Source organism: Trachypithecus francoisi, unplaced genomic scaffold (assembly GCF_009764315.1).
Source record: "Trachypithecus francoisi isolate TF-2019V2 unplaced genomic scaffold, Tfra_2.0 Lachesis_group0, whole genome shotgun sequence".
Taxonomy (NCBI): Eukaryota; Metazoa; Chordata; class Mammalia; order Primates; family Cercopithecidae; genus Trachypithecus; species Trachypithecus francoisi.
The window spans coordinates 58,510,846-58,523,848 of NW_022681453.1; the positions used below are offsets into that span (position 1 = coordinate 58,510,846).

Sequence of the window (13,003 nt, forward strand, 5' to 3'; positions counted from 1 at the left end):
GCACAGTCCTCACCCGTCCCTTTTGCCTCTCCAATCCATACAGCTTTTCTCACTCATTTGTATCACTATCTGGCTTCAGTGGGGCCTGAGTCTGTAGTCCTTACTTATCCACTCATAGCCTGCCACTCAAAAGGGCAGCCTTGCTCTTCCCTTGCCCTACCTACTCATCTGTCCACCAGCTGCACCCAGTAGGTCTCCTCTGCCAGGCTTGGTGCTAGACATGGAGGCTACAGGAGTGTCTCAAACTCCTGTCCACCTCACAGAGGCTCTGGAGGGCTCCAGACGCCGGGGACAGTGAGAAGTCTGTGGTGTTGCCCCCTCCTTCATTTGTTCAAAATTCCAGTCAGCCTTCAGTAACACCCACCACTCTCCCTTCCTTGGCCAGAGGGAGCCCTGAATTGCAAGCTGAGAGCCCACTGGTCAAAGGGTGGGCCTCTGGAAGTAGGAGGGCAGTGTGAGGGCCATACCAGAGTTGTCCTCGTCCTTCCGGATCTTCAGCTTCACCAGGTCCTCGCACTGCCGCAGGATTTGCACAGCGTCCTCCATGGGGCAGTTGTCCAGGCGGATATTGTCGATGGCTAGCAGCTTGTCGCCTGGCTCCAGGGTGCCCGTCCTGCATGAGTAGCGGGGAGAGGGGGTGGAAGGAGCTTGGTGCATGCAGGTGCCATACTCACTACTGTTGGCTACTTCCCCTCCTGTGCCCCAGTGCCCCTACCTGTGTGCCACACTGCCTTTCTTGATGTCGGAGATGATGAGGGGCTCCCCTCGCTTCCTGCTAGCCGCTGGAGGAAAAGAGGCCGTGAATCTGACCTTGGTGCCTCAGCCTGGGGCGGGGTGGCGAGGCCCAGGGGTCTGAATGTGGACTCGGAGTCACTGGTCCTACTCACATTCTGATCCCACTGCTTCCTGGCTGGGTGACTGTGAGCAAATCAGCTCACCTCCCTGTGCCTCAGTTTCCCCCCTGTAAAATGGGGGTGGCACCGCAGACCTCATGGGGATGTGGTGAGAGTAAATCAGATAACGCAGGCACAAGATATAGCATGGACCTTCCAATGTCAGCTCTTCTTTCCTCCTGCTCTGCCCGTCCCCCAGCAAACTGCGAGCTCTTTGTGGAGAGGGGCTGTCCGCTTGGTGACTATGTTCCCAGCACCGGGCTCAGGGCCAGCACCCAGGCTCTATTGTGTGCTCAGGGAGGGGAACACAGAAGTGGACAAAACAGACAGCAATCTCTCCCTGCCCTCCTGGAGCTGGCACTCCAGTGGTGGTCACAATCAACAACATTTAAACGTTGATGAAGTGAGCTGCGGAGAAACCTGAGAAACGGGCCTGTGTCGAGGGCAGTAAATGTTCAGTCAGGTGGTCGGGGAAGGACTTGTCAAGTGACATTTGGGCAAAGACCTGAAGGAGGTAGGGAAGAGGCCAGAGGAACAGTCTCAGATGCAAAGGCCGAGAGGCAGGAAGGGGCAGGTACGGCAGGGAGCAGCCAGGCCGGCTGCGGCTGGAGGGCTTGAGTTGGGGAGAGTCAGGAGATGAGGTCAGAGGTCATGGGGTCCAGAGCACAGAGGGCCTCGCTGGGGTCTGAGGCCTTCAGCTTTTACTCAGAATAAGTTGGGAGCCACGGGAGGGCTTTCCCATGCTCACCCATTCTACGTTTTTCTTCTGCACTCCTCATTTTCATTCCTTTGACAAACATGTATTAAGCACCTACTGTGTTCCAGGCCTTTGCTGGGCTCTGGGAACACAGAAGTAGGCAGAAAACCAAACCCAGCCTGCATATTTGTCACCTTCCAAAGTTCTCTCACCATGGGCCCCTCAAAGCCCCCCGGGAGACCCACGAGGCCAGGGGACTCCCATGGTGCAGAACGGGAAGCTGAGGCTTTGGGAAGCTGGGGTCTTGCTGAGAACACGCAGCTGGGTCCCACGGAAGCCAGCCTCCCCACACCCCCAAGCCTTTTCCTCGGGCCCTGCAGGGTGTCATGCCATGGAAATGCTGGTCCGAGCTTGGCGAGCTCTTTCTCCCAGCAGGTGAGCTGGCTCCCGGGCAGGCAGCGGGGCAGACTCACAGCTGATGACGATACCCAGCTCCACGCCGCGCTTCTTGGGCAGCTTCACATGGAACGTGCCACTGCTTGGGATGACAGACTCTGGAGTGGATGGACATAGACCGGCGTGAGGACCAGAGGAGGAGCCTCATGAACCCCAGCCCCATGCCCATTCTGGCTGTGCTGGGAGGGACCCCAAAAGTCACAGTCCTAATCCCATCCTCCTGCTTCTTCCCAACAGAGGAGGAAACTGAGGCAGAGTGACCTGACAGATTTGCTCAAAACTGACTCACTCTAGTCAGACCCACCAGAGTCAGGGCTGGAACCAGGCCTCATGCCTGTCAGCTGGTGTGGTGGGCGAGAAAGGAGCTCCCCACAGCCCAACAACCCGGTGTGAATCTAGCACATATTTCCTGAGCACCTACTATGTGCCAGGCCATGGCTGGGTATTTTCACGTTTTCATTTCTCTTGGGCGTATGTCTTACCTAACCTGAGTACCACCCCTATAGTGAAAAGATCCTATCCACTATTTACAGATGGGGAGACAGAGTGGAGGGACTCTTCTGTCCAAAGCCACACAGTGTCGAGATCACAGAAGCAGAATTCTGACCCAAACTGTTGTTCGAGGTTCTTTGCCTAATCCATGCTGAGAAGGAACCTAGAGTATTTTCAGCTCCCCAGCCCCATCCCCACTCGGTCCTGCCCCTCTGCAAAAGTCGCCTTGTGTGGAAACTTCTCCCTCCCGTGCCAAGGCCTCCCTTCCCAACACAAGCTGCAAAGCCCCTGGGAGAAAGGCACTGAGCACAGAGGGGGATAGGGTGGAGCGTTTGTACCCACAAGGCAGGATAAAGAGAGGAGGGGTGCAGGGCCCTGAAATATGAGGAGGAAGCTCAAGCCACTCACTCACCCGCCACATCAAACTCCACCTCTAGCACGACCTTGTGAGCCAGCGCGGCGTCCCGAAGGAGCTGGTTGGCTTCCTCCATAGTCCCATCCTCGGTGGCGATGCCATTGATGGACAGGACACGGTCCCCTATCTGCAGCAGCCCACACCTGAACCCAGAGGGCCCGGCAGAGAGAAGAGGCTCCGTGACAGGTCCATTGGGAGAGAAGAATGCCATGCAGGGCAGGACTGAACCTGGGCCCCACCTCCTGGCCTGGGGTGACTCTCAGCTCTGCCCTGGCCCACCTGTGTATCCTCAGGAATCTGGCTAAGGGCTGGACCTTGCTGGACCTCAGTTTTTCTGTTTGTCCAATGGGAATGATGCCATGAGCCTTACAAGATGTATATACAGAGGACTCTGCCTTCAGGCAGACAGGGGTTCAAGCCCTGGGATTCCATGGGTAAGCTACGTAATCCTGGGCAAGTGAGTTAGCTTCTGTGAGCCTCGGTTTTCTCATCTGTAAAATGGGGCTGGTGCTGGGGCTGATGCGACCGTTAAGTGATGTGCTTGTGAAGCTAGGGCTTGGTGCTGTGACTCAGTTTCTCTCAGTTGGAGAGTGGCAGGCTCAGTAGGGAGGGGGCAGGAGGCTCACCTCTCAGCCGGGCTGTCAGGCTCGATGAAGCACACGAGGGGTGGGGAGGACAGGGTCTCCGTGGCGAAGATGCCGCCCTGGAGCTGGAGGCCAAAGCCGCTGAGGGGGTCTCCGCAGAGCACGACCTCCGTGGTCTCCGTGTGCACAATCTGCCCGCCCGGCCCCACTGTACTGGAGGCCAGCGACACTGTAGGACAGGTGGGCCCAGCACTCAGGTGAGTCGCCCCACCGAGGTCTTCCTGCCAGGGCCTGCCCATCCCGGGGCCCAAGGCACTGGAGCCAGAGCACAAGGAAGTGGGAACCCTGACTCAATCCGGGCCCAGGCAGATCACAGCCCACTCTGAGCCTTGGCTTCCTCATCTGAACAATGGGATCGTGATTCCCACCTTGTGGGGTGCGGCAAGGACTAGGGAAGATAGTGGCTAGGACTGACTGTCATGCTGTAAAACAGGTTCTGGGGGTAGTGTAATTTTATTATATTATTGTGCTGTGATCTACTGTAGTATCTATTATATTATGTCACTCTGCTTTTTGGGAAGAGCTTTATTGAGATATAATTTACATACCACAGTAGTCACCTATTTAATGTGTACAATTCAATGGTTTTTAGTGTATTCACGGTTATGCAAACATCACCACAACGCATCTGAGAGCATTTCATCAACTTCAAAAGAAACCCTGTTCCCTTCGGCCATCCCCGAAGATCTCCCTATGTCCCCCAGCCCTAGGCAACCACGAATCTACTTTCATCTCTGGATTTGCCTGTTCTGGGCACTTTATATAAACAGAATCATGCACCGTGTGGCCTTTGTGACTAGCTGCTTTCATTTGGCATAATGTTTTCAAGTTCATCCATGCTTTGCAGGTATCAGAATTGCATTCCTTTTTGTGGCTGAATAATATTCCATTGTATGGATACACCACATTTTGTTTATCCATTCATCCATTGGTGGATACTGCATTCCTTCCAGCATTTGGCTACAGGGAATAATGCTACTATGAACATTCATGTATAAATTTTTAGATGGAGATGACACGTGTTTTCATTTCTTTTGGGCATATACCTAGGAGTGGAATTGCTGGTTGACATGGCAACTCTATGTTTAAGTATTTGATGCATAAAGTTTTTTAATAAATATTGTTTTACCTTCCATATGTGAAATATATTTGCATCATTAATACGAATCTTGGAAGTCATTTATTATTTATTAAACAAAATTTATTTAGTATTTCATTTTATTACTAATTATATTATTGTCATATATTATTAAATTATACTGTATATTATACATTACAAAATGTGTAATATGTTATGTTTTTAGGTATATTGTGTTTTTATGTGTATTTATTTATTTATTTTAAAACAAGGTCTCACTGTGTCGCCCAGGGTGGCTCACCAGCAGCACCATCTCGGCTCACTGCAACCTCCGCCTCCCAGGTTCAAGCGATTTTCCCACCTCCAGAGTAGCTGGGATTACAGGCGTGCACCACCATACCTGGCTAATTTGTTGTATTTTTGGTAGAGATGGAGTTTTGCCATGTTGGTCAGGCTTGTCTCGAACTCCTGGCCTCAAGTGATCTACCCACCTCGGCCTCCCAAAGTGTGGGGATTACAGGCGTGAGCCACCGTGCCCGGCCTATTTTTTCCTTTTCACTACTATATCCCCAATGATAAAAATGGTACATAAGAGGTCAAATATATTGGTTAAATTAATTAATAAATTATTATCAATAGCAATAATGATAGTACTTTCTTAGTTACACATCTCAGGAAGGAGACAGGTAGAGGAGTCACAAGAGCCTGCAGTCTCCACATCCCCTGCCTGTGAGCAGCACTTCTGCATCTTTTCACCTACATATTCCCCACTTTCGTGGCCAGGAAAGATGGTTGGTAGAGGTATATTTTGTCTCTGATCTGATTCTGAAATCTCTTTCCCATTTCCCCTTGGCTGCCAGGAAGTATAGAACCATATTTAGCTTTTTTCAGACACCAGGTGACCTGTACTCATCTCTTCTTTCACCTGGTTCTATCTCAAATGGCCAAGTTTGATCTTCTGTCCTTCCTGGAGGCCACTGTAGCTCATGTGGCAGGAGGCTGAGAACCCTTTGTGCATCAACAAAGGAAAGACTCTTCCCAAGAAGGGTTTTGAAATTTTAGGCATTATTGCGTTTTGCCACTTCCACATGGCTCCTGCCTTATCATTCACTACTATTTGTCTTCTATTGATTTACTTTTCTTAATATGTAAATATCTTCATTTCAAAAGGGAAATTTTGAATAATAAATAAGCAGAGAAGTAAGACTGGAAATTATTACATTCTGGACAGCTAGTCTCAGGCCATGTCTTTCTCTTAGGGGAAATTAACAAACGGCAGCGAGGTGGTAAGGATATAGTAATGCAGCACTGAGACTTTATCCATGAATGAATCAGGACTGAATGGCAAAAAAGGTGAAATCTTCGCGCAAACCTGGAAAGACTTCCTTTCCTCAAGGACTTTATCACCAAGTCCTAGGAATTTTTCATAATAAAAATACAAGAATAAGAGTGTACAAAATAACTGGCACCCTTCAGTGGTCCTCTTGTGCAGTGCACAACCTGCCCAGCCATCCATGACAGCCTGGTGTTCCAGTCACGTTATTTAACATTCCCACACATACACCTGGAGCTCTGCCCAAAATACCTCCCCTCGCCCCAACATACACCCTCTGGCAAGCCTCACTCTCAGACATACAGGCAGCCCAAGAAGGAGGGAAGAGACCACGGCTTACACGAGCTCTTGTGTTCCCTTCTTCGCTGCCTCCTCCGCCCCATTGTAGTTCGAGGACTCATGGGCTGGGATCCACGGGGAAGGGTGCTGGGGTTGTTGCAGGAAAAGGCGTGGTTCAAGGTCGGCGAGGAAAAGGGAGTTGAAGACAAGGCTGGGGAGATGAGAGCACAGCCCCGTGAACCCCAGCCAAGGCTCTACACCCCGCCACACAGTGGGTGCTGGGAAGCCACCCAACCACAGGGAGAGATGGGGATGCCTTCCCCCTTCACATCAGTTACTCATTGTGTGACCTCAGGCAAGTCTCTTTCCCCTCTGGGCCTCAAAGACTGTAGGGTTTCCATAGACCCTGTGAAACTCAGCTACTAGGGACAAGGGCCAATCTCGCCACTGGAATGCTAGATGACAGTGGGGCAGGTCACCTAATCTCTTTTTTTTTTTTTTTTTTTTAGTTGAGGTCTTGCTCTGTCACCCAGGCTGAAGTGCAGTGGTGTGATCTTGACTCACTGCAGCCTCAACCTCCCAGGCTGAAGCGATCCTCCAGCCTCAGCCTCCTGAGTGGCTGGGACAACAGGCATGCATCAACACACCTAGCTCCCTAATCTCTGAGTCTGAGTTTCCTTCCCTTAGACAACAGGCATCACCCCGTCCCTAGGAAAGGCTACAAGACTGGCCGAGCTACAGCAGGGCAGGCACATTACATCGACTTTGGTCCTGGCCAGCAGGTGTGGCCCAGGTGGGCATCCTGCAGTGGCCGGGCCGGGGGCTGTGGCAGGAGGGCACGCAGGGGTCCCAGCGGTGCAGCTGCTCACTCCTCTGCACTTTCACTGTAGCCAGCGGAGAAAGAGGAAAGAGAGGTGCAGGCGTTAGTGGCTGAGAGCACTATGAAGCCAGGAAAGCAGGAACCAGAAGATCCTCGCGCTTCCCCTGAGCCAGGCAAGGCATTTAGTAATCTGCTCACATGTCCCAGACGCCTACGATGTGCTGGGCACTGTGTTCAGAGTGCAGCTGCCGCCACGTGGCAGCCCGAGAGGCAGGGACAGGAGAGGGAAAGGAGGCCAGGCCGAGGCCCACTGCTGGGAGGTTGTGGAGCAGGGATTTGAACACAGGCATCCTGCCCTGGAGCCAGAGAGGTTTATGGCTATGAGTGCTGCCCATGAGGTTTCTCCAAGAAAGAACTGGTGAGGAGTGCAGCTGGCAGACAGTGTCCAGCTGCAGCACTCTGGGGACATGCAGTGGCTCTGCAGCCCAGGCAGCCTCGGCCAGTGGCTGAGCACCAGGGGCACTAGGGCCTGGCTATTTCTGCCCCACGCTGGACTCTCCAGGACAGCATTTGCTCCAGGGCTCCCTGCTGGGTTGGCCAAGGCTGAAGTGCACCACAGGCTGAGGCTGCTCCCCGTTCCCAGGCTGCAACCCTTCCCAGCCTTATCCACAGTGAATTCTTTGCACTTCTGCTCCAAGTTCCCAGGGAATACCCCCACCCCGATCCCCTAGGAGACCCTGCTTCCTCCACCTGATCCTCCAAACTGGCCACCATACAACACCTCTTCCCAGACTGCCCCAGGCCAGCTCTCCTCTTGCACTGATGGACAGGTGAGGACTCAACTGTCTCAGCCAATTGATTCTGTCTCCTTGAGCCACATCTCCACAGACCCCTCCCCAGGGCTTGGCCCACTCTGGAGCCAGTTGCCTGGGTGAAATCCCAGCTCTGTCACTGACCAACTGCGGGACCTGGAGGAGTCACTTGGCCTGTCTGTGCCTCAGTGTTATATCTGTAAAATGGGACCAAGAGAGTGGCCACCTCCTAGGGTAATGGGGAGGATTAGAATGAGTTAATATAACGTGCTTGGAGCAGTGCCTGGCACTTAGTAGAAGCTCAGTTAATGAGAGCCAAGGGGTTATAAGCAGATGTGTAGCCTTGCAATGCTACCTCAGCTTTCCCTGTAAAGTGGGAGGACAGAGAGGTGTCATGAGGAAGAAATGAGGCATGCAGGCCGCAGCACCAAACCTGGCACGCAGCAGATGCTCGATAAACGGTACGAGAATGAATGACACTGTTCCAAGCCCTAATGTCGCCCTGATCAGCCCCTGGAGTGTGGTTCAGTGCGGCTTTTTCAGAAGCTGGCAGAGACCATAGGGATGGACTCTCCCCAAGGACTGTCCTCCCAATCAGATGTGGGGGATTCCGTTCTCTTCCAGAAGATGGGGTTTGCAAAGGGTGGGGTGGACAGACTCCTTCCTCACCCTCCAGCTCTGCCCTTAGGGCTAGGATTTATATGCCTGGGCGGTGCCCTGTCCTTTATCTCCTTCAGCCTCCCCCATGTCTGTGCATTAGCGGTCCTCCCTCCTTTTTACGGATGAGGTGACTGGGACCCAGAGAGGGAAAGGCACTCGTCCAGCTGCTGGGAGCAAAGATGGGACTTGCACTCAAGGCCCAAGGTTTGGTCTGCTGGAGGTGCTTTCCTGCCCTGAGCTGAAAGCTGCCCCTCTGTGGCCACCCTCCACTCTGCCCCTGGCCCCAGCTGTGCCCTCTGGACCCTCAGACCAGCTACTTCCTCTGCTCTTGGAAATGCCCAGCACCCAGCTCCCTGCTCATAGCTGGGAGACCCTGACCGTTCACAGGAGAAACTCCAGGCCCTCTCTACCTTCCCAGCTGCCTCCTCTGGACCTGCTGAGGGTCCCTGAGAAGAGCCCAGGATCTAAGCTCTGAGTAGCAGAGAGCACAGGACTGTTCCCTCCGTCATTCTAGCCCTTCTACTCCTATTAATGCAGCCTGTGATGGAAGCAGCTTTGGGGACATCTGTGCCAGCGATTCAAACCCTTCAGTTGTTTCTCTGCCCCGCCTTCCTAACGTCAGTGGCTGCTCTGGAGAGTTTTGAGCTTCCCTGTGCAAATGAAGATTTGTCCTAGTACATTTTAGCCTGCTCCTCCCAGCCTGCCCCGGGCTCTGGTCCCGGGCCTCTCAGGCCTCATGACTGCCCAGGTTTGGGCCCTGAGATCTGCTGAGGGGACCCACCTGCCTCTGAGGGCCTCAGTGGCCGCTGACTCTGGGGCACAGGCAGGATCTCCAGCCGCACCTTCTCCGACACGCTGGCCAGGAGCTTGGTGGCCTCGAGCAGCGAGCAGTGTTCCGTGCTGGTGCCATCGATGGACAGGATGTGGTCTCCAGGGTGCAGGGCTCCGCTCCTGGTCGAGCAGGGGAGCAAAGGTGGAGGCCGGTCCAGGCCAGACAAAGTTCTGGGCCGCCTCTCCCCTGCACACACCTCCATGGTGGCAGTACCCAAGGTGTGCCTTACCTGTCCACCACGCTGGCTGGCTTGATGCGGTCAATGGTGATGACCGACTTGTTCCGGAGGGAGGTGGTGGTGAGCGAGATCCCCAGGGCAGACCCTGGTGTCTTGACTATTTCCACCATCAAGGGTCCTGAAGCATTAGCCACCGTGTCTGGCATGACGGAGAAAAAAAGTCTGAAACGCAAATATCGAGCACTTTCCTCCCCAGCCTCACTCTACTATCTTGATTTAACCCTTGTGCCTGGAAGAAACTGTTAAACCCATTTGATTAACGTAATTTTTTAATTATTTTTTTTCTTTGTTCTTTTATCTTCTACCAAGTGTTATATCAATTTGACAGACAAGATAGCAGTGGAGGAGGGGTAGGAGCTCAGGTCTGAGGGGCTGTGATCCCAGGGCTTTGTTGGGTGATATGAATTTGCCTGAGTTTATTAAGAGCCTGCGGTATACCAGCACTAAACTGTAACGTTCACTACAATCCATCCCCATCTCAGAAAATGGCACCTCCATTAACACACCCAGTGGCTGGAAATTGAAACTTTGGCCGCACCCTTAGCTCCTGCCCTCGCCCCCACCTCCCATGTCCAAATCTCAACAGATCAGGCCAGCTGGACCATCATCATATTCCTGAATCCCACGTCTTCTCCCTCCTTAGCCTCCAGCCTGGTTCAGTCTGTTAGCTCTCGCTTGGACAGCTGCTGCCGCTTCCTATGGCCTCCCGGCTTTCACCTCACCCCGCTCTGCCCTCACCTCCTTTCACTCACCTGTGCCAACCACAACAGCCTCCTCACTGTGACCAACCATGCCGGCCATGCTCCTGCCTCAGGGCCTTTGCACTTACTGTTCCACCCTCCTGGAATGCTGTTCCTGGACATTCCCTACCCCATCCATTCCCTCACTCCCCTAGTTAGAGAGCATCCCCCAGCCTGTCCCATCTCTCTCCCCTGCCTCTTTTCTTTTTTCTGCAGCACTTATTGCCAACTGACATACACCATATCTTATCTGTTCTGGATACTGTCCTCTCCCCACCAGAATGCCAGCTCCGTGAGAACAGAGACCTCAACTCTGTTGTTCTAGACTGGATCCCCAGCGCATCAACCGATGCCTAGCACATATTATTTATTGCCCAGAGAGGCTGTGACTGTCCCAAGGTCATGCAGCCTTTGCAGTGGTAAAGATCCATGGCCACTGTCGCCTCCCCACATCCCGGGCCTCCTCCTGCCTCAACCCATACACTCAGGCCCCCAACTCACCAGGGGTGGCCACATCATACTCCACCTGAAAGAGTGCCTCGTGGCTGCACTGCCGCAGGGTGGCCAGGGCGGTGGCATGGCTGGCCCCGTGCAGCGGGATTCCATCGACGCTGAGCAGCCTGTCGCCCACCTTCAGGGAGCCCTCCCTGCAGGGAAGGGCCGGTCACCAGCCTGGCCCGGCAGCAGCACTGGGCACAGCCTGTCTGGGAGGGCGCTGGGAAGGGGGGCGTGGAGGATGAAGGAAGCAGAGAGTGGGTGGAGGAGGAAGGGGAGGAGGGGACGGGTGAAGGGGCGCATGAGTGAGTGAAGGAATGAGCCACCCCAGGGGTGGGGAGCTGCATAAAGCAAGGGGGGGATGAAGACAGGATGGGGCGGCTCTGCCGCCTGCCACTCCTCTGGGTGTGTAGTAATTCACAGACTCAGCGCAGAACCCTGAAATGTCTGAGCTGGGGGTGCCCTTCAAGTGCTGCCCCCAACTCTTGCCTCAGGGACAAATGAGAGCACCAGGGCCCAGAGAGGGTGTGAGCTGTGCCCATGCCACACAGCATTGGGGGCTAGTCTGAGCCATCCTGGTCCCTTCCCATTGCTCCATCCTCATCCTGGTTTCTCAACAGTGATTCTGGCCTGATGACAACCCTCGCCTGGGAAAAATAATTCAGCAGGGGCCAGGGGAGGGGCCCTAGCAGCGTTCACCTCAGTTTGGGTCACATCCCCAGCCTGGAACGCCTCTCCCAACAGGTGGTCAAAGCTATTCTGGGGGGTTCTATGAATAGCTCATCACAGGGCCCTGTCCCAAGGACAGATTTAGATTTCTGACAAGGCCGTTCCAGGCTTCTCTTAAAATGGCCAGGAATCTCCCACTGGGGAGGCCAGGGGATCAGGAACTGGGAACTGGACATGTTCTTTCCCCACATTCTCTCCTCCTGGCCCTTCCGGGCTGGGCCCAGGCGGGGCTGAGCTGGGTCGATCAGCCAGGACCCAGGAGACTGAGTCACAGACAGCTACAGCAGTGGCCAATCAGCGTGCCTCCAAACCTCTCATAGCGACTCTTAGGGACCATTCCATAGACGGGAAAACTAAGGAGCAGGAAAGGAAAGAACACCACCAAGACTGCCCCTCTCCAAACACCCCAGCCCCCGAGACAGCAGGATGTTGGGGAAGAAAGGGGTCGAGGTTTCCTTCATTTGGGGTTATATCCCGGCTCCACCAGCAACTCCCTGAATCACACTAGGCAGGGAGTGCTCCCTCAGGGCCTCAGTCTCTTCATCTGGGGAACGGGCATGGTGACTACGCTCCACCCTCTTCGCACGGGAGTTGGGGCAAGTCAGTGCAGTGTGTGGATTTCTTCTGCCTCGGCTCACCTGTCAGCAGGGCCACCGGGCCGCACGTAGGTCAGGACAAGCGGGCGGGACTTGTGCCCATCTTCATGGGCACCTCCTGGACAGAATTTGACAAGAAGCAGGAATCATTCACCCACCCCTTCCCATCCAGAGGCCCCCACACAGCCCCTGAGCAGGCTCCTTCAGCAAAACCTGTTTGAGGACCTTGTTCTTGCTATTCATGGACCCTCTTAGGAGACACCAACAATAACTACTCCCTCCCAAGAGATGGTGCGAGGGATGGGTAACATGACCAAAGTCCTCTCTCTGTCAAATGGCTTGCCTCCCTTCTGTGACCTCACCTTATTTCCCCTTTTCCCTGATCTCTAGGAAGCTCCAAACTTTATTCTCAATCTCTGTAGCAGCTTTCACCATCATTTTCCAGTACAACTGTCTCCTCTCACTCTCCCCAGCCAAGCATACTTCATTGCTTGGCAAATTTTTCCATTGAATACTTACCTTAACGGTCCTGTGTTCCTTAAAGTCAGAACTGAGATATACATAAATTACATTCAAAGCAAAACAGTGCACACATGGAATTAGTATTAGCCTCTTTCTTGCTGCCCCAATACCAAGGGCAATTCTTTCACTGACCTCTAAGGACAAAGCCAAAGCTATTGCCCTCCTTGTAGAGGGAGACGTCCACTGTCTTTGAAATGATCCTTGGGTTATTCTCAGGAGCTGGGGAGAAATGGAGGACTCCTTTGAGTCCCTCAGTTGCATCTTCAGGCCAG

At 53.6% G+C, this 13,003-nt stretch overlaps 1 protein-coding gene across 8 annotated transcripts in view; it reads right to left on the minus strand.

Annotated features, from left to right (window-relative positions):
* The window catches only part of GRIP2 (glutamate receptor interacting protein 2), a 66,549-nt gene that overhangs the window by 21,643 nt on the left and 31,903 nt on the right, over positions 1–13,003 (minus strand). For 7 of the 8 annotated variants that reach the window (XR_004437038.1, XR_004437039.1, XR_004437040.1 and 4 more), the window contains 12 exons: positions 12,864–12,950; positions 12,252–12,327; positions 10,891–11,036; positions 9,641–9,788; positions 9,361–9,530; positions 7,046–7,171; positions 6,349–6,498; positions 3,580–3,766; positions 2,951–3,096; positions 2,064–2,144; positions 716–782; positions 468–613 (listed from right to left, as the gene is read on the minus strand). Coding sequence is in view for 5 of the 8 variants with exons in the window: in XM_033210797.1 (XP_033066688.1) it covers positions 468–613; positions 716–782; positions 2,064–2,144; positions 2,951–3,096; positions 3,580–3,766; positions 6,349–6,498; positions 7,046–7,171; positions 9,361–9,530; positions 9,641–9,788; positions 10,891–11,036; positions 12,252–12,327; positions 12,864–12,950 (1,530 nt within the window). In the remaining 3 variants the exon portion in view is untranslated. The remainder of the gene's footprint in view (positions 1–467; positions 614–715; positions 783–2,063; positions 2,145–2,950; positions 3,097–3,579; positions 3,767–6,348; positions 6,499–7,045; positions 7,172–9,360; positions 9,531–9,640; positions 9,789–10,890; positions 11,037–12,251; positions 12,328–12,863; positions 12,951–13,003) is intronic. The other variant, XM_033210798.1, reaches the window with a different exon arrangement.